At 43.1% G+C, this 21,959-nt stretch overlaps 1 protein-coding gene across 2 annotated transcripts in view; it reads right to left on the reverse strand.

The window, feature by feature from the left end:
- Positions 1-7,052: 7,052 nt before the first annotated feature.
- Positions 7,053-21,959, reverse strand: part of SYT1 (synaptotagmin 1) — a 432,690-nt gene continuing 417,783 nt past the window's right edge. Inside the window, exons 9-10 of one of the 2 annotated variants that reach the window (XM_036252912.1) lie at positions 13,288-13,421; positions 7,053-8,580 (exon numbers count right to left, since the gene is read on the reverse strand). In XM_036252912.1, the coding sequence (XP_036108805.1) occupies positions 8,374-8,580; positions 13,288-13,421 (341 nt within the window). In that variant the 3' untranslated portion in view covers positions 7,053-8,373. The remainder of the gene's footprint in view (positions 8,581-13,287; positions 13,422-21,959) is intronic. The other variant, XM_036252913.1, reaches the window with a different exon arrangement.

Here is a 21,959-nt window from a genome sequence, read left to right on the forward strand (position 1 = left end):
CTGCCTGCACCCAGAGGCCGGTGGAATGGAGAGACTCGTGCTCCAGGCCCGGAGCCCTCCTTCCCGAGGCCGCGGCGCCCTTCCTTGGCAGGATGGAGGCACGTGCCCACACTCGGGGCCACGCAGCGCCGGTGGCCGTGTTTCTTCGTGGAACCTTCCAGGAAACCACATTGGAAAATCTGGAAACTTCTCTTAAGAAAATACATAGATAAAATCTATTTAATAATAGATGATAACAGAATAATAGAATAGTAAATAAAATCTCTACACTAAAGCATTCATAGCAATGTATTTATGTAAGAAATACATCAGTAATAACTTAAATATCTGATACTAGGCAAATGGTTGGATAACTTTTTGTTTATCTACCTGAAGAAAAGTCAGAGGGTCATTGAAAATAAAAATTATAAAGACTAGGTAGCAACAACAGCAATAAAAGGCTTGTTTCCCTTCTAAGATATATAAATGTCTAATCACAGGGTTGTACACCTGAAGTTAATATAATATTGTACATCCACTGTAATTTTTAAAAATGTTAAAAAGACTCACAACAAAAAAAGGTGATTATATATGGACCAAGACATATGGCAAAACACCAAGGGTGTGTATAGTGATTATTTCCTCTCCTTTTCCCTTTACATTTCTATAATCATTTCTTTTTGTATTCAGGAATCTAGAATTGTGTTTATGTCTCCGTGCTTTCGAATAAAGGTTGCTTAAAATATATAGCAGATGATTGGTTTTCCTGGAAAACCAGTGGGTGTTTTCAGATAATCAGAAGGTAGTGCTTACTTTTAATATTTCCTTTCCCATAGTGTTTTTGGTCAAGGGGAAGAATGACCAGGCTGCCGCTGTGGTCTGCGTCTGTGCCTTCAGCATCCCTCCTGTTAGGGCAGAGGCATACCGGAGGCAGAATAGTAGATATTTTTTGCCCAGTATCCACTTTTCTTCCTAGGTAGCAGCATTTCTATTTTCCTTTGAGGAGCTATCTTTACCTCAATTCTGTGGCTCCAAGGCTGGGGACATGACGTAGGTTTGACCAAAGTGGGCATTGTATCATCTGGCCATAGTGACTATTTTTCGGAGGGAATTCACTCCAAACATTAGATCTGGGAATTTTGGTGACACAATCATGAAAGGAGTACTCTCTGCAAGCAGGCTAAGATGAAAGAATATAAGTTTGGAGGTGCTAGGGGCCGTCTGTGCTGTCACATGGAGACATTGGGTGGAAGGGGGAGAGAATGAATGGGAATGGTGACGTTGTTTGAGATCCTTGATCCAGCTGTTCCTGAATGTAATCAAACCTTGAACTTCCTGCTTAGATGAGCCAATAATTTGTTCCTCGCTCTCTCTCTCTTGCTTTCTTACCGCCACTTCCTTTTCCCTTCCCTCTCTCTTTTCCTAATTCAGCTTGAATTGGGTTCCTTCCACAGTCAATTCAAAGAATCCACTCTCATCCCAGAGCAGGTAGGTAAGTGACCAAGGTAAAGTGGACAGATGAGAAGGAAGTGAGTCCCGGCTTGGTCAGTACAAAATCCTGTTGAACCTGTGTGCACCCTGGCAGGGACAAGTACATTTTGCACAGGGGAAAAGGTTTGTTGGCAGGAGGGTTACAGTCAGAGAAGGAGGATGAGTGTGGGAACTTTAGCATGTACGATGGTGGGGAGGGTGGAGTAATCAGTATGGCTGAAATGCAGATTTAAAATGCAGGAAACTGCCCGGCCGGGGTGGCTCAATGGTTGAGCGTTGACCCATGCACCAAGCAATCCCTGGTTTGATTCCTGGTCAGGGCCCATGCCCAGGTTGTGGGCCCAATCCCCAGTGTGGGGCATGCAGAAGGCGGCCAATCAATGTTCTTTCTCATTGATGTTTCCATCTCTCTCTTCCTCTTCCTTCCTCTCTCTCTAAAATTAATCAAGAAAAAAAAATTTTTTTTAATGAAATAAAATGCAGATTAACTATCTGACCAGTGTGACTCAGTTGGTTGAACGTCATTTTGTGCACCAACAGGTTGCCAGTTTGATTCCTGGTAAGGTCACATGCCTGGGTTGCAGGCTCGATCCCCAGTAGGGGGCATGCAGGAGATAGCTGATCAATGTTTCTCCCTTTCTCTCTCTAAAAAAATCAATAAAAACATATTTAAAAAAAAAATGCAGGTAACTTTCAGCCAGCCTCAGAAGTTAGATCACAAATTATCAGTTTTGCATGGTGTTTTGCATCAGTTTTTATTACTGTTCCTTCTTGATGCTTCCTCCTGAATAATTATTATTCTGTAGGCTTTGGAAAATTTCTTTGTAGGTTTAGAATTAGGCTATTTCTCATTTTTATTTTCCCGATTCTTTATCTCTTTATTCCAAAGTTGCCTTCTGACTGTTTAATGGTAAAGATTTGTGTGAAGCTGAAATCAGTTGCTAAACATTAGAGTCTGGTGCATATATAATAAAGATGTGTTGCAGTGAGGGGGTAACTGTAATCATGGTTGAAATGTCAAATCTGTAATAGTAAACTCTCTGCATAATTAGAATAAGAATGTAATCTTTTTTTAAATTCTCACCCGAGGATAGTTTTTCTATTGAATTTTAAAGAGAGTAGAAGGGAGGGGTGGGGAGAGAGACAGAGAAACATTGATGTGACATCAATTGGTTGCCTTCCACACATGCCCCAGCCTGGGACTGACCTGTAACACAGGTGCATGCCCTTGACTTGAAATCGAACTGGTGATCCTTTGGTGTGAGAAGGGCTGATGCACTAACCGCTGAGCCACACCAGCCAGGGCAGGAACGTGATTTTGGTGCATCTGTTTTGTCAGGTTTGTGATGTCTAGCGTGGGTAAGATACGCTTGAATCTTCCAAGGAAGAAACTAGAGAATTCAGAAAGTCTGGGCAGCTGCTAAACAGTGTGAGACTCCCACACTTTTGTGTTGAAATCCTAAGACTCTTTTTTTTTAATCCTAAAACTCTTATTAGGAGGTGGGGCCTTTTCAAGGTGATTAGGTTATGAGGGTGGAGCCTCATAAATGGGATCAGGGCCCTGATGAAAGAGGCCCCAGGGAGCCCTGGCCAGCGTGGTTGGTTGGTGCGTTGTCCTATACACCAAAAGGAGGAGGTTTCGATCCGGGTTGGGGTGTGTGCTGGAGGCAGCCGATGGATGTTTCTCACATCAGTGATTCTCTATGTCTCCCTCTCCCTTCCACTCTCTCTAGAAAATCAATAAAAACATATCCTTGGATGAGGATTAAAAAAAGAGAGAGAGAGAGAGATGCCAGAGAGCTCTCTTGTCCCTTTCTATCTTGTGAGGACACAGCAGGAGGACGACCTCTCAGACACTGAATGTGCAGGAGCCTTAAGCTTGGACTTCCCAGCCGCCAGACCAAACCACCCATCTGTGGTATTTCTGTGATAGCAGCCTGAGAGCACCAAGACCTCTGATGCACTGGTCGCTGCCCTCACTGCACCTGTGCTTGCTCTGCTGTGCGCGCGGGTGGGCTCTCAGACCAGCAGGCTGGTCCCTGGACTCTGCCCGCCCATGCTGACTGGGTTCTGCCAATGCAGGCACTGGCTGAGCTGGGTTAGGAGAGAGGAGAAGGCCCCCGTCCTGCCAGCTAAGCCCCACTGGGCTGCTGCGGGGGCAGGGCTGCTGGCCTTCCCAAACCTTCCAGGTTCTGCCTCTCTGTGTTCCCCCCACCAGCACTGGAGCCCCTTCATGGTCCCAGACAAATGGAGCCCCCACAGTTCTCGCCCCTCCTGTAAGTTCGGGGCCCCATTAACCCTGTCTTCTCCACTTTGTTTTCCCAGACTTGGTGGAGGTGGTGTGGCTGAACTGTGCCCCTCCCCCCAACCCCTGACACCTCAGAAGGGGAATTTCCTGCAAAACCCCCTCCCTGAAACACTTGCGGGGGCTGTTTCCCTGACTCAAACACCTGACAAATATCCTAAGTGTATCTATACTAGATCAAAAAACCTTTTTGGAAAACAGACATTGACAAAAGGATGAGATGATTTTTTTTTTTTTTTGATAATTCATTAAAAAATATTCTAGTTTTGTACATAATGCCAAGTGCTATCTAAGAAAAACAAAATGTTCGCCATGGAAAACCAAACACATGTACTTATAATGCTGATTTGTGTGTGTGTGCCTAACCCTGGGGGCCCCCTTCAAACCCCTTTTCTCAGCTGACTTGCGGAGCCCCCCAGTCATCCCCTCGGGGTGTGCAGTAGCTCCCGGTCGGAGCAGTCCCAGCTTGGTCCCCTCGCTGTTGGCTGTGCCTAATGAAAGCTGGCTGAAGGGAGGGTGGTGTAGCCAGCTCTCAAAGACCCTATCCTGGGTGAACTTTAAGCCTTGTCAAATGACATAGATTTTGTCACAGTTGTGCCTGCTCACGAGGTGAACTCCTACCGTTCCTTTAGGGAGTCCCTTCAATGTTGTTTCCTCTAGAAAACTTTTCTTGATACCTCTCCCTTGCCCCCCCAAATGTGTAATGGGCCGTGTTCCCCAGGATGCAGATTCTAAGATGAAGGGGTTTTACTGGGGTGTGCTCTTGGGAATAACACCTGTGAAGGAACAAGGAAAACTGGGGTGGGGAGGTGCAGAGGAAGCATTTGAACTGTATGTGCAAAAGCATTCACCTACCCCGGGGCTGTGGGCTGAGCGAGCACCCCGGAGATGCGGCCAGGGCCGGGGGGTGCGTGCTGCCCGGGAGGGTGCCGAGCTCGTAGGGAAGACAGCCTCCTCAGTGAAGGTCGAAGGACACAGCCGTGAGCTGTCCGCAGCAAGGCTTCTGGCAGAAGCAGGCTGAGTGCCTCAGTGCAGAGGGGCATCAAGGTGGCACCCCAAGAGGTCCACTGTGACTGGTCTAGTGAAAGCGCTCAGGGATCTGAGGTGCGCATTGGAGTGTATGGTGATGGTGTGTTCACTAGTCTGTCTGACGGTGGGCCCTGGGGCCAGGGGTACCCCACCTTGTCGTCCATTGTATCTCCCACATCCAGTAAAAACATAGTGCACGGTAGGCACCTGATACATGTTGAACTTAGAGGAGGAAAGATGTTCACCTTTTTCTCTAGTAATTGCAGTAGGTAGGATATTGAATGTCATGCTGCCCTCCAAAAATGGGGTTTAAAAATCTTGTTTTCAGTCCCATTCTGGAGAGGCTGTGTGACTTAGGCTTGAGAGTAAAGACCCTGGAGGACGTATTTTGGGCAAAGCAGGAGGCCTGGAATTGCACCAGGTGAGCTGATCATAAACAGAGGGACATGTTGAGACTGACTGCCCCAGCCCTGGGCAGTACTGGCCGGATGTACGCTGGGCCTTGTTTCCCTTCAGCCAGGTCTTGGCGGACGTGAACCAGGGCTGGCGTGGGGCAAGGTTTGCTCAGCTGCCTCCGCTCCCAGCAGCCCCCAAATCCACGGCTGTGGACTTCCCGCCAGAGCCAGGTAAGACAAAGAGTTGAGAGGTGGCAACGTCAACAGGAAATAAAACATTTTTATTGAATATCCGTGTCATATGTTAAGTTATTTTTAACAACAATCAGAAAACTACTGTGGGATTCACTACACGAAGTAAAACAAAATTTAAACCACCTCATCAAAAATGAAGGTAAATACAGCTAGAGTCGTCGGCTCGCGGGCCACGAGCCTTATGGCAGAAGGAAACACCCCAACATTTCTACGAGATACAGAGAAAACCCACACATAGAAACACTCAAGCAGGCAGTAAATATACACAAAGGCAACTAGGATCTTTCTAGAGCATCAGGTTCTAACACTTTACACAGCTTTGTCAGAAAGGTACGTGTGGCTTGTCTAAGGACGAGTCTTGGTCTTCAAGCAGGTCCGGACACTGACTTGTGAGAGATGGTTCGTACCGACCGAGTCTGTGGTGACAATATCCCATGCCTGGCAGTGTTGCGAGAGAATGCATTAGTGGTACTTGAATGCAAGAAATTGTGTGTCTTCGGCAGCTCGAACCTGCTTGTTTTAAAGTATTGTTTCAGTGTAAACGACTTAAAGCTGAATACAGTAAAATTAAAGGTCAGTTTCTGGTAGTTCAGGAATTTCTACAAGTCAATCGACTCCCTCTCTTTGGTGGGGTTTGGTCCTTTGCAGTGGAGAGATTCTCATTGGACGCTTCTGTTCAAACTATCTGATCTGATGTCATGGCTTGTGCATTTTCTAGTATCTACATGTTTTGTTTTTAAAAAGGTGGACCCTCCATGGAACAGGGAGATGTTATTCTTCTTTTGTCCTTTTTGTCTGTCCCAGTTCTAGAGTTTGCTGTCACTGGGCTGAAAGGTCAAAGGGCATGCCTCTTCTTTGACAAGGAGAGAATAATGACAAGACTTCTAGTTATATCAGAAAACAGCTCACCCTGTGTTCCAAACCTCCCACCAGCCCTTTTTAAATTCTCTTTGAGTTGTTAAAAAAAAAATGTGGCATGATACCCTACAGTTTGAACATGAGGCTGGAGCTTAGTTCTCCTCCACGTCGTTAGGGTGTTTGTGAAGGGCGGCTCCTACCTCAGGGCAGGCTACTCCCTGTGCCCTGGTCGTTAAAATGGGCCACAGGAGTGGGTGGGAGGAAAGACTCGCGGCGGTGAGATACCAGCTGCCCTTCCACAGAGTGGTTGTCTGCCATGGTGGGGAAACACGGAATATTGCACAGTGCTTGACAGAATGCTGTGTCCCGCCCTGTTCTGTGTCTTCCTTGTCCTATGCATAGCTTTTCAGTTCTGAATTGGTCCTTTGTAACGAGAACTGTTTGTGCTACACACCTCGGGCAGTGCAGTAGAAGGGAGTGGCAGTATAGTTCACAATATCACTACGGGATAAACTGGTGCTATCCACTGAGGAAACTACGTGTCTAAGCACACACGGCAGTCACAGTGTTACACAGAGCAGTCCTTGAAGACTCTTATGGAATGACTAGTAGCTTCACAATAGTGCCATTTACTACATAATAACATGGAAAACATTTAAAAACTCCTCCTAAATCAAGCATCTAGAATACATAAGAGGTTGCTTCAGTTTTCTAGAACTTGTTCTTGGTTTTGTTTCACCTTTTTTTTTTTTTTTTTTTTTTTAAAGGACAAATTAAAACTTATTTAAGTAAAAAGAGCATATAAAAAGGTCACTAGCTGTCTGTTTTGGCTTAATTGAAGTGCATTCAGAACTATGGCTAATTGTTTACTTTTCCTCTTTTAACGGGTTTACAATACTGTCTGTTTACCACAAAGTAACTTTTGTGTAGTAAGCCCAGATTGCTGTGTTAAAAATATTCTGCATTCCTTCTAATCTGGTTTCATATAATAAAATATTTTGTTACAAAGTCTAGTGTGCAAATGTTTTGGAATTATTAGAGGCGTGAAATCTGGGACAGAATCCACAGGATGCACATTTTGTAGAAAGGTGACACGGAGAGCTACTTTGTTTCTTTTTAAATAGTCAGGCAATATTTCAGAAATGCTGACTTCTTCCCTCAGCTTCTTCCCACCCACCCCCGTCTTTAAACAAAGGCACGCACACATGCACGCATGCACACACACGCACACGTGTATACACACACACACACACACACACACACACAGAATACCATCAGGTTGCGACTCTCTACGCAGTAATATGAAATCATTGACTCCTGTTTAGTTGCTCCTTCAAATGTAAGAGTGAAGCCCTGGTTTTAGCTTTGTAGATATGTACAGACAGATGCTGTTCTGTTTTGTGGCTCGGCTTCCTGGAGATCAGCCTGGATGCTGCTCAGATCGTGCTAATGTGCCTGGGAAGAAATTCTACAAAATTGGGTTAACCCACCAAATACGTGGTGTAAGTGTATCTTGGTACTCAAATGATTCAATAGAAAGCTCAGGTTTAAGTTGTCCTTTAAGATGTCAGTTTCACTGTACTAGTGCCTTACACGTTGATATTTTTGCTGGAATGCAGGCGATACTATATTTTACCATAGAATATATTATCAGCTCTCCTATATCTCAGTCAATGTACATAGTTTAAAATAGAACATCTTATTAAAAACGTCTAGATATACACAGATTAGGAAACGCTTACAACATACAAATACACAAACTAGAAATAAATCTTTAGCATACTGGTATATACAACTGTGTGATACAATAAATAATTTCAGTCATGCTCTATCTACACATCATATTGCTTAAAAGAAGAGTAGATTTGGAGGGCAGTGGTATGATGAAGGACTCAGGGGCTCTCTACGTTTAAATTTGTGCAAATTAAAACAGGATTTGAAGTACCACTGAATTGTGTTAGGAACGCATGGCTGGAAAAACGAAAGGACCCATTTACTGAGGTATTTACAGATACTGGCTAAAGAGCACTATGTGGGCAAATGCAGAAAGGCTTCTTTCCTTTACTTCTTGACTGCCAGCATGGCATCAACTTCCTCCTCTACCTGTAGGGTGTGCCACTGGGCAATGGGTCGCCTGGGATTGGCCAGCATGTCTGACCAATGTCGCAGCTCCGCCCCGGTGCTATTGTAGCCCACAAAGACTTTGCCGATGGCATCGTTCTTGCCAATCTTGTCATAGTCCAAAACAGTTACCACCACTTGCACTTTCTGAAAGAGGACACAAAATAAACATGAATCAGCCAGCCCTAGAGATGCCGCCCTATGACAAAGCTTCCTGGAGACCTAAGGAACTGGAAGTAATGAAGACTCAATTTCCACACATCAGGGTGAGGGTGAAAACGACTTGAATGTGAAAGCACGTCTCCCCTCTTTTGCCATGATGACATCATCATCACCACCAGTATCACTGCTGTCGTCACCTTCTCAAACTACTCAGTAAATGTTTATTTTCATTTTGTGTTTGGCACTGTTCTAAGTCTTTTACATAAACTGCTCAGTTACTTCTCATAACAGATCCCATTAGTATAGCCATTCCATAGATAAGATGATGACGCTCAGAGGGGTGAAGAACTCGGGCTGAGGTCATATAAGGAATAGACTTTGGGTTGCCAGAGTCGGTGCTGTGAGCCACACACTCTGCTGTCCGTGCCAACTTGTGTCCATCGCCACATCCATTTATGTCAGTTGTCTCATCGGGGAAACTTCTGACACTGGCGCTCGGACTGTTCTTGTTTAGTTACAATTCCCAAAGCAGTCCCATGAACAGCAATTCCATTTTGCTGGGAGGTGGCAGAGCCAACATTTTACATAAAACCAACATAGAATTTCAGCGAATCCCATAATTATTGGAAATATAAAATGTGGCAGTAAGAGTAAAGGTCTTTAGAAAGGGGCAACCAAATAAAGATATTTTTTTTCCATTCATACATGCTTTCAATAACCCCCATGTTCATTGCAGCATTATTTACAATAGCTAAGATCTGGAAACAACCCAAGTGTCCATCAGTAGATGAGTGGATAAAAAAGCTGTGGTACATATACACAATGGAATACTATGCAGCTATAAGAAAGAAAAATCTCTTATCCTTTGAGACAACATGGAAGGACCTGGAGACTACTATGCTAAGCAAAACCAGCCAAGCAGAGAAAGAAAAATATCACATGATCTCACTTATTTCTGGAATATAATGAACTAAAAAAACTGATGAACAAAATTGACCCAGAGACATAGAGGTGGGGGTACAGACTGACAAGCCTCAGAGGAGAGGGTGTTGAGAGGGGAAGAGATAAACCACAGAACTTATATGCATGTATGCAACCGATGGACATGGACAACAAAGCTGGGGATGGGGCGGGGTGGGGGACATAGGGAGGAGGGTGTCAATGGAGGAAAAAGGAGAAACATCTGTAACAAAAACAAATTAATAAAAAAAAAAAGATAAAGGAAGACTTGAGAATAGAGTAGATGCATCACATTTGGTGGCTAGAGTTAAAGAGAGCAGAAGCCAGAGACAGATGGAGCCCCAGTGGAGTTCTGGCCTGCCGTAGACTTTGCACTCTGAGGACTGCGTTCTTGCATCAACGTGTGGGAGAAGGTGCCCGGGTGCAGCTTCAGATCAGAGAAAATGATCACTTCTCAAAGTGAAATTTAGAACGAGAAATGAAACACTCTGGCAATAAAGAAAACACTCCTGTCTTTCTTTGTGCAGTCTTGGATGGTTTCCATTGTCAAGGGAATTACCTACCCACTGGATGGTGTTTGGACCTGAGCTTGGTTCTGAGAACTTTTCCCATGCAAACTCATCAGGACTCAGTCATATCGCAGGGAAGGGGGCCACAGGGCAGTGGGGACATTGTGCACAAAGGTAATAAAGGTTTTTGGAGGTTGGAGTGAGTGGTGGAAATGAGTTTTGATTATTCACCTAGGAATGTACTGATTAGTAATACGGCAAAAATATCCTTATGAAGGGCTTGGATTAATTTTTCCAGCTGCGTACGATTTATACATTTGTGCGGGGTTGGGGGGAGAGAATGCAACATTTTCATGTACATTTGGAAATCAGCATATTTTTCTTCTCTCGTAATATATTTCATAGGGATAGAGACAGAAAGACAGATAACCTTATAACTGTAAGATAAAGGAAGCCTAAACCCCTATTATGGCATGTGAAATGCTCAATTACTTTCTCTAGGGAAATGCAAAGACTAGGAAAGCAGCCTCCTGGGAGGGAAAAGAAGAAAAGAAAAGAATAAATTGATCTGGGAGCAGAGGGGAGGGATGCAGTCGAAGGCATGCCCATTATCCCCACGCCCAGTGTACTCTGTGGGGCTCGGGCTCCCTCTGTACTTAACAGAATGTTATCTCCTCCAAAATGCTGCCTCAGAAACCCAGCAGGTTTTGTTTTTCATGCACTTCATTTTCAATATATCTGCATTTGCTGCAGTTTATAGTTGAAAAATGACATTTATTTATTTATTTTTGCTATTTTGTTTATATAGAGTGGGAGGGAGGGAGAGAGAGAGAAACATCGACGTGAAAGGGACACATTGAGGGGTTGCCACCCTCACGACCCAACCAGGGTCAGGGACAAACTGCAACCGAGGTACGCGTCCTTAGCGGGAACCGAACCCGGGTCTCTCTGGACCGCAGGCCGATGCTCTAACCGCTGAGCCAAACCGGCCAGGGCCATTTATTTTTGAAAACAAGTATAGAATTGTAGCTCAAAGAGGAAGGTATACAAAATAAATTTTCATCTCAGTGCCCTGCCTCATATTGTTTTGTGGAATTACAATGCAAAGTACCAGGAGGTGTTAGTTTCCACAGGAAAGAGGTTTTACAACTCAGAAGAGTTCACTAAACAAGTATTGCAAAATAAATTGTTGGAGATAGTTGGATGTCTTAGGGGTTTGCTGTGGGTCCAAAGCAGAGAGCTCACTGGTTTGGACTAGAGAACAAGTCACTGGGGGCAGGGAATCAGTGTCCTCTGCAATGTCATTTACTTATATAAGAGCTGTTGAAAGTAAATACATAAGCATGATTTGCTGCCATGTGAAAATGTACATAAGAAAGGTTATATAAAAACCACAAACCAATGTGAGGATGGTGGGATTATTAACTTTTAAAAAACTGCCCTATACAATATACTAGGTACATGTCATTGTTTACATTTAAATAAATGAAAAATAAATAAAGTTCCTTGATTATGTCAGTGACTGCGGTGCTCACCATATTGAACAACACAGACAACGAAGGGTTTCCATCCTCACAGAGAGTTCTGTTGGGCAGCGCTGAGTTGTATATTGCTTTAATCTCATTGTTAGATCCATTTTCCAATAAAATGTTAATTTGAAAAAGAGACAACACTAGCATTGTGAATAATAATCATGATGGGAGCCATTTCCTGAGTGTTCCTGTGTGCTCCGCACTGATCCAAGAGCTTTTATCTGCAGAATCTTACTTTGATGTGGATTCCATTATTACTCTTATTTTACACATGAGGAAATTCTAAGCCTCAGTTTCCTGATATATAAAATTGAGATGATAATGAAATCTCTCTCATAAGGTTATGGTAAGGATGAAATGAGATTAGACATATAAAGTGAGTAATTTGGGCCTCGGCACTAAGTAAATATACAATAAATGCTATTTTCTTAGCTTTCTTCATAGAATAAAGGTGTGATTCCCTCATGAGATTCTTTATTCTAAGAGTAGATTAAAAGTATAAATATGCAACTAAAGAGTATTTGCTGATATTTGTTATGCTGGACCTGTATTGAGTTCCAAGTTGTTTTGATGCCTACCCCTTCATTTCTCCTTCAAATTAGGGGCAAACTTTTATATTGTGAAAACATGAATCTATATCAATAAGTAATGATCCTTTAAGCATTTGACTCTCTGAAACTATTAAAAATTAACAAGAAATAACCAAAAATTACTGAATGTGAACTTTGGATTCTAAAAAACTAACTATGAATATGAAGTGAGAAAACCTTAAATCAATATTAAGGTTAAATCTTATTTTAAAATAGCTAAATAATAAGATCATATGCTATCATTCTGACTCATGTAGCATCTTATTCTGAACATGTTAAGCACAAAGTCTTCTAATAGAATACTTCCTATATAACAATTATTATCAGCAAATTAAGGTTCCATTTTTACAAAAATACCCATCCACTTGTACTCAGAAACAAGAAGCTAAATTTAAAAAATTAAAGATAAAACTTAGCCTAATTTTTCTATTGTTAATTGTCTTTTAATAATAATGCTTAGCCTGGCCGGTGTGGCTCAGTGGTTGAGCATTGACCCATGAACCAAGAGGTCTCTGGTTTGATTCCTGGTCAGGGCACATGCCCAGGTTGTGGGCCAAATTTCCATTAGGGGGCATGTAGGAAGCAGCCAGTGGATATTCTCTCTCATCGATGTTTCCATCTCTCTCTCCCTCTCCCTTCCTCTCTCTAAAATCAATACAGAAAAAAAAAAAAAATAATAAAGCTTAAAGATGCAGCATATTTAGCATCAACCCATATACTTCTCTCTCTCTCTCTGCCTCTCTCACTTTCTGTAAATATGTGATTAGAAGAATTACATATTATGGCCTGGGAGTGAATAGTGAAAGCCCATTTGTCCTTGGCCTTTTTATCTTTATGGATATACTTTTTGGGTTAATAGAGTTGTTCTGTTGATGTTCTTGTTCCTACTTTATTTCTGCTCAACAAAATGCCAGCTGTGTTTGGCTGATGAATCAGCACTTCCTGGGCTGTGTATTTTGTCCTTCTCTTGATGTCGCTTGAGTAAGAATGGCAGTTCTACTGAAGGCATACGCTCTGGTAATGTACAATGTCTGCGTGTTTAATTTGTATGGTCTGAAGAAGTGAAATGAAATAGGAAGACAATATTATGTTTGACATTACCTGGATTTGCTCAAAGGGTACTTCAAAGCTGAATGACTCATTGTAGTAGGGGTTCAGTGTATTCTTTTTAATTGTCGTCTTTTTCTTCTTCAGCCTCTTGCCATTCTGCATCAGATGAATCTTCACATAAGGATCTGAAAAAAAGAAACAAAATGTTTAGGAGACCAGAGACACATATTTTAGATTAGAATTTAGCTTATAAATAGACCGAGTATTCCCAACAGGAAAATAATTGTACAGCATATATTTAGCATTTTTTAAAATTTAATTTTTTATTGAAAGTTTTAAGTAACTTCTGGGCCACGTTTATTGCCATGGTGCCATCAGTATTTCAGGTGGGATTTAGGAGATAAGAGCAGTGGTGTTAAGATAAAAGATAACTAGTTCTTAAGATAAAAGAATGACTTGACATGTAGGATTTGCAATGTTCATGGTATAAATACTCTCAGTATAGCCGATGTCAAGCTATGAATAGTTTAACAACTAAAATTCTGAGTATTTAACAATGAGCTCTTGTGAGCTATCAAGGAACTGGCTGCCGTATACCACTGTATGGGAATAACTCTTGATAGTGAGAGGACAAAGGAGACCTTCCTTCCTTCCTTCCTTCCTTCCTTCCTTCCTTCCTTCCTTCCTTCCTTCCTTCCTCTCTCTCTCTCTCTCTCTCTCTCTCTCTCTCTCTCTCTCTCTCTTTCTTTCATTCATCCATTCACTCACTGAACCAATGATAGTTAGGCCTTAGGGGTAGAGTAGTGAACACAACAGACCATCCCTATTTTCATGCTGTAACTTCAAACTCGTGCGGGAAATAGACAGTAGGCTTGCAAAGAAAAATAAAATGCAGATGAAATGACAAGTTGAGAAGGGTGCTCTGGAGGAGAAAAGAGATGATAAGGACTACTAGGGTTAGCATGGCAAGTCTAAGGTAGGAATGAAATTCTTTGACCACTCAGGTAAGGCCTCTCTGTGGAGGTAACATTTAAACTGAGCTATGAAGGTTGGAGGATGAGAAGAGGCTCTGTGTGTGTGTGTGTGTGTGTGTGTGTGTGTGTGTGTGTATGAGAGAGAGAGAAAGAGAGAGAGAGAGAGAGATTGATTCTGTAGCTGTGCCTGAACATCTCTAGGTAGAGAAGAGCATCAAAGGTTCAGGGAAAAGAGAATAAACCAGTACACACAGAGGTAAAGGTAAATTAAAAAGGAAGTCACTGAGGGGTAAGGCCATTCCTATCTACAGTTCCCATTACTGATGGATAAATGACATACCTTCAAGTCATCAAGAATCAATGCCCACATTGCAAAGGACAATCTGCTGTTTTCTTAAACATTTTTTCTAACTTCATGTGTAATGTGAGTTCATGATAGAAAATAACATCAGAAAGCAATGATAAGAAAAGTGAAACTTCAATCACCCATGATTTATTCCCTTAAAGTAACCAGTGCTAAGCTTTCCAACATTTCTTTCTTCTCTTTCAAAACATGTACAGTTAGGAGGAATTTTACAGATGATCTAGTCTACCCACATGTTTTTAGAAGATAAAACTGCAGATCAAAAAGTGTTGTTCTTATTTCCCTATTCCTATCCCCACTAGAACGTAACTCCTGAAGGACTGGGTCTGCCATGTTCACTAACTGAATTTACTAAACAGCTCCTGGCACTATTCAATTTTTGTCGAATGAATAAATGGAATTTCTTTAGGGTCTTGTAATCTGGGTCTTCTTACTCTCAGTCCTCGTGTTTTCCCTTTGATCCAACACCCACATTACTTGGGTCTTTTTGTTTTTGTTTTTCATGCTACATCCAGTCAAGGGGCTCATGAGGAAGATTTTTATCAAAATGAAGAATATCTTTAAAAACCAGATCTAGAGATAAGCAACCAGCTCTGTTGACTAACTAGTTGGTCAGTTTTTAAAAATCCACTGTAAATAGTTGCAAAGAAAAGGGAAAATATGGCTTTTTAAAAAATGATCATCTGTCTCGCTGTACACAGCCAAGGCTGATTTTGGTTCAGAGACCTTGTTTCTTATGAAGTTCCCTAGCTCCACCATCCTCACTCCTTGCCCATCTACACAATGATCACATCTCTGGTTGTTCCTCAGCACTGACTGATATCCAAATACCGAGTACCCCCAAGTCAGTGTTTACGCCTCCTATGTTTGTGTGTTAAAACCTCAACCTAAGGCACAGGTTTTCCTCAAGAGAAGCACAGTGACTATTTATTTATTCATTGAACACAGCAAATGACAAGAACATGTCTTGTGTACGTGCCATTTGAGTAAGCAAATCAAAGACCCAAGAAGATCTCTGATGTTATGGGATTAATGCCTTGGGGAGAGCAAGGTCATTTAGAAAGGGGGATCAGCCCAGTCCTCACTGAGGAGGCCGGGTTTGAGCTAAGAACAGGAGACAGGGGCAGGAGCTAGTCATCTGAAGATGTGGCAGGAGCCTGTCCCAGCCAGAAGGAGCAGTACATGCGAGGGCCCAAGGTACGTGCGCTTCCATGTGTTTGTGGAACAAAAGAAGGCAGTAGGAGAGAAGTAGGTTGTGAGATCAGAGAGGTAAGCCTGCTGATCTGTGGCTTCCATAAGCAAAATCGGCCAGTGCTGATGATTCAGTCATTCCACAATTTCCCACACTTACAAGAGAGGACAGAGGGCTGGAGAGGAGCAGGTTTGGACCTGTGACAAATAGGCAGTGTCAGTCTTTGCCTTTGCAGATTCATTCTGACACAGGTACCAAAGCAACGTACTTTGCAGGCAAAATTCTGATCTTAATCACGGCCAAAGCTGGCAGTAACTCCGAGGTCCTATTCTTTTTTTTTTTTTATCCTCATCCGAGGATATTTTTCCATTTTTTTTTTTTTTTTGTACAGATAGAGTGGAGGGAGAGAGAGGAAGAGAGAGAGAAACATCGACTTTAAGGGACACATCGAGTGGCTGCCACCCGCACGACCAACCAGGGCTGGGGACAAACTGCAACCGAAGTACGTGCCCTTAGCAGGAACTGAACCCGGGTCTCTCTGGACCGCAGGCCGACGCTCTAACCGCTGAGCCAAACCGGCCAGGGCCGAGGTCCTATTCTTTTTTCGCCCAGCTTTATTGAGATATAACTGACCTACCCTGTGTAGGTTTAAGATGTACAATGTGATGATTTCAAAACATTGTGAAGTGATTACCACAATAAGATTAGTTTAAAGCCTATCACCTCACATAACAATAATTTATTTGTGTGTGGTGAGAATATTTAAGCTCTGCTCAAATAGGAAATATAACATTATCATCTGCAGTCACCATGCTGCACATAACACCCCCAGAACTTCATCTTATAGCTGGAACTTTATACCCCTTGACCAACACCTCCTCATACCCCCCCCCCCCATATACCCCAGTTCTTCACAACCACCATTCCACTTTCTATGAATTTGGCTTTTGTTCAAAAATAGATTCCACATATAAGTAAGATCATGCAGGATTTGTCTTTCTCTTTCTGACTTATTCCACTTAACATAAAGCCCTCAATGTCCATCCATGTTGATGCAAATGGCAGCATTTCCTTATGTTTTTGTGGCTGAATAATATTATACATTATATATATGGACACAGTTTTTTCCCCTTGTCTTGGCTATTGTGAATAATGCTGCAATAAACATGGAGATGCAGCTATATCTTCAAGATAGTGATTTTATTTCCTTTGGATATATACCCAGAAGTGAAATTGCTGGGTCCTATGGTAGTTCTACTTGGAATTTTTTTTTTATCCTCACCTGAGGACGTTTTTGCATTCATCTTCAGATAGAGTGGAAGAAAGAGAGGGGGGAAGAGAGAGAGAAACATCGATGTGAGAAAGACACATCGAGTGGTTGCCACCCACATGACCCCAACTGGGGCCGGGGATAAACCACAATCGAGGTACGTGCCCCTAGTAGGAACTGAACCGGGAACTCTCTGGTCTGCAGGCCAACTCTCCAACCACTGAGCCAAACCAGCCAGCTCTATTTGTAATTTTTGAGGAACCTCCATACTGTTTCCCCTAGTGACCGTACAATTTACATTCTCACCAACAGTGAACAAGGATTTCCTTTCTCCACATCCTTGCAAGTGCTCATTATCCGTCTTTTTTTTTTTTTTTTGGTACATGCCCCTAGCGGGAACTGAACCTGGGACCCACTGGTCTGCAGGTCGACGCTCCAACTGCTGAGCCAAACTGGCCAGGGCTGTCTTTTTTTAAAAAATTTTTTTTTATTGATTTTAGAGAGAGAGGAAGGGAGAGGGAGAGAGAGATAGAAACATTAATGAGAGAGAACATCAGTTGGCTGCCTCCTCCATGCCCCCCACTGGGTATTTGGGCCACAACCTGGGTATGTGCCTTGACCAGAAATCGAACCAGCAACCTCTTGGTGCATGGGTCAATGCTCAACCACTGAGCCACACCAGCCGGGCTCTTGTCTTTTTGATGATAGCCATTCTCACAGGTGTGAGGTAGTATCTCATATGGCTTTGATTTCCCTGATGAGTAGTGATTTTTAGCATCTTTTCATGTTCTTGTTGGCCATTTATATGTCTTTTCTGGAAAAAACATCTATTCAGATCCTCTGCCCATTTAAAAAAATTGGATTTTTTTGGTCTTAGGTTTTTTTTCTTCTTCTTTTTTTGCTATTGAGATATATGCTATTAGATGTATATCTAAATATATTTTAGGTATTGACTCCTTATCTGATATATGGTATGCAAATATTTTCTCCCATTCCATAGGTTCTTAGAGGCCTTATTCTTTATCAGCCTTGGTGCCTGGATAAGTCTTGACTGTTAAGTCTGATGTGTTGTGTACCTGAGGTGGGCATATTTGAGTATCTTCTTGGTCTAGGTGTCTCAGGTATTGGATTGCTTCTCCATCTTCTCCAGTCCTTTATATTTTCATCCAGTTCTTGATTGGCTTGATTTCTTAAGTGTCCTCTGGTTCTTTCATTACACTAAAGTCTTGTCCTGACTTCTGGTCCCTTTGGAGATGGCCCTAATCCTTTGATTAGCTCATTAGTAACTTCTTCTGGGATCCAGACCTTGCTCCTGTCTCCTTAACTATGGAAATATGCCCATTGAACTGTGTGTCACACCCATGATTTAATGATGCACATTTTACAGTAAGGATCACCTCTCCGGCAGAGTAGGGCTCTGTATAATCCAACCTGTTTTGTATTAGGGGCTATTCTCCAAAGCAAATCCTGTCCGTTTAGAGTTTCTTGGTGGCATAGAATCCTGGTCATTGCATAACTGGACATAATTTTATGGAAATGATAAAACAGCCTGTAATGAGACTCATTAATGTCACTTTTGCTTTTCCTGAGTACAACTGCTGGACCCCATGTGTGGCATCTAAACTTCCATGAGGTTTTTGTAAACAGGTAAATAGTGTGGGGAAAGATGCAAGCTACAGAATTGGGCTACCGTCTTTAGGGGTTCCGCCTCTGTGGCTGATCTGCTTTATTCTCTTCTCCAAAGAAGTCCTCATGCAACTCTTCATGCTGAAATACCCACAACCTTGTTCACACCTTTTAGATATTTCCTGTTGCTATTGAAACAGGTGCAAGACTCAGGACACTTTGCTTCTTTTCTTTATCTTTTAAAAAGGGTGGGGCCTTTTTAATTTTTCTAACTTGGTAGAAAGGAAGGTCTCTTTTCTGATGTCCATCTAGTCTCTGATAGTTCGTGACTGTAACTTGTCACTTCTGGAAAAAGACAGTCTGGAATCAGAAAGAAGGTTCTTCATTCCCAAAAATAAACAGCAGGTACAATGAGTACAGACTCTTCACCTCATTTTCGATGATTTCAGGTCTATCATTTGGTTTTGTTATCAAGGTGACACTGTTACCCTCCACTCACCATTTGTCAGGCTTTCTTTTTTTAAAATATGATTTTGTTGATTTTTAGAGAAGGAGGAAAGGAGAGGGAAAGAGAGAAACATCAATGAGAGAGAACATCAATTGGCCACCGTCTGCATGCCCCACACTGGGGATCAGGCCCACAACCTGGGCATGTGCCCTGACCTGGAATTGAACCTCTTGGCACATGGATTGATGCTCAACCACTGAACCACACTGGCCGGGCACTGAGAATAATTTTTAAAGTAAGATACATTATAAGGTTTAATGTAATAATGTTCCTTTATATTTGTAGAGTACTTTAAAGTTTTATATATATATTTTCAAGAATTACATCATCTCCTTTAATTTTAACAAGCCCAGTGAGGAATGAGCTCAGAAAGGCTGTCTTTTCCCCCTAGGAAGTCAAATCAGGGTCTTCTGCCTCTGAATTTGTTGCTCATTGTGCCCTAGTTCCTTCAACTTAAAACAGTGAAAATTGCTTGGTCAGCTGTAGCTTAGGAGCAATATTGAAGGCAGAAGGGCAATTCCATAGCTCTGCTGGTTGGCTGCCCCTTCTGACTGTAACCCATGGTGAGGACAGCCTGTGATCTGGGGCAAATATATTTGTTTATTTTGTCCCTAGTCAGGCATTCATTTTAAGTGGGAGACCTCACACATAACTCTCCCTTATTAATTGGTAAGAGTTTCCTTTCTGAAGGGTTTCTTCCAATAGCCAATCCCTTGCAGTCTGTTTTGGCCCTGATGCTCCAACATTGACAATATTTAGCTCTAGGTAGACAGAACTGTCCCCTACACATAATCCTTCAAACACTGCATTCCACCCCACCCACTGCATCTGATATTCCCTGGATACCCTGAATCTGACCTCTTTTGGTCAGTGAGTAAAAAGGTGATGACATATATATGCTCCTGTTTTTCTGTGGTTTCAATGGGTGTCCTTCTCTACCACCTGTCACTCTGAGCTAAAGCTTGGTTGATTCGATGGCTCTGTCCATGACAGAAATGGGGAGGTTGGGTGTGGCAGTCAGAACCCCAGGAGTTCTCTCTCTTCCAGATAGTTATTGATTCCACCTTACCTGGCATTGTCCACTTGTTGTGGAGTGAATGTCTGTGTTCTCCCAAACATGTATGTTAAACTCCTGAACCCCAGCATGATGGTAGCTAGGTCATGAGGGTGGAGATTTATAGGAAGAAATCCGAGAGAGCTCATCTTTCTCTCCTCTGTGTGAGGGCACAATGAGAAGACCGTTGGAAACCAGCCTTCACCGAGAACCCCTGACCTCACACATCCAGCCCCGAGCACTGTGAGAAAGAAATGTGTGTGTGTAAGGCGGCACCAGTCCATGGCAACCTGTTACAGTGGCCGGAGCCGGCTGAGGGAGCGCCCTTCCTGCTAACCTGTCCCTCGTGAGCCTCTTCTCTCTGTGTGAACTGCCCTTTCTTAGTTCCCCTTGCTTCATCTGCCTCAAGACACTTAAAGACGTATGCATATTTTTATCCTCACCAGAGGATATTTTTCTATTTATCTTCAGGTAGAGAGAGAGGGAGAGACAGGGAGAGAGAGAGAGAAACATCGACATGAGAGGGACACATCGACTGTTTGCCTCCCACACGACCCCGACCAGGGCCGGGGATGAACCACACCGAGGTATGTGCCCTTGGCTGGAATTGAACCCGGGACTCATTGGTCCGCAGGCTGATGCTCTACCGCTGAGCCAAACTGACCAGGGCAAAGACATATTTTATAAGCTTAATCACATTTGATATTATTTTTTTTTTATTTTTTTAATCCTCACCCAAGGACATTTTTCCATTTTTTGTTCAGATAGAGTGGGAGGGAGAGAGAGGAAGAGAGAGAGAGAGAAACATCGACATGAAAGGGACACATCCAGTGGCTGCCACCCACACAACCAACCAGGGCCGGGGACAAACTGCAACCGAGGTACATGCCCTTAGCGGGAACTGAACCCGGGTCTCTCTGGACCGCAGGCCGACGCTCTAACCGCTGAGCAACTGGCCAGGGCCACATCTGATATTATTCTAACACACATTGAATAGGACTGTTCTCTACACGCCTGTCCTCAGACATGCTCCAGTGCAGCGCTACGAGTCCCACAGCATTGCTACTTCTGCCGAGCCAGGCCTGGCCACGGAGTCTGTGCTGGAGGGCAGGCCTCACCCGGCCTGGTGCCACCGCCGGCGCTCAAGGAGAGAGACGCCCTCCGCTTCGAAATACACAGTGCGCTTGCAGGAAGACTCTGGAGCTGAGCGTAAAATTCAGTGAGTGGTTTTCCTTCAATGACAGGAACACAATGGCAAGCTCTGCAGAAGCTTGAGTCAACCCGTATGCTGCTTTCTAAGGTCATGACCACCTCAGCTCTTCTCGCTTCCTCAGACAAGAAGGCTACTGGGCTCACTGCCCCTCCCCCTTCAAACCTGGTCTTGCCATGATTCCAGCCTCTTGGACCAAAAAGTTAGAAAACTTGGGAACGTCTCTTACTCCTTCTTCCCTTCCTCCCATGAACAAACGGCCACCCTGTTCTTCCAATTTACCTTCACGCTGTCTCTGGTTGGTTCCCTCTTTCTAACTTGCTGGTACCTCTCAAGATCAGAAATCAAACCCTCTGTGACTATGCTCTCAAACTATTCTTCATGTAATTGTTAAAACTACGCTGATCACACCATTCCCCTCACTAAACTCCTGTAGTGGCTTTCCAACTAAAAAAGTCCAAACCCCACGTGGCATTCCCAGCCCCACCCTAACGGATTCATCTCATTTTCCTCAAACTCTACGCT

This window comes from Molossus molossus, unplaced genomic scaffold (assembly GCF_014108415.1).
Source record: "Molossus molossus isolate mMolMol1 unplaced genomic scaffold, mMolMol1.p scaffold_m16_p_10, whole genome shotgun sequence".
NCBI classification, from domain to species: Eukaryota; Metazoa; Chordata; class Mammalia; order Chiroptera; family Molossidae; genus Molossus; species Molossus molossus.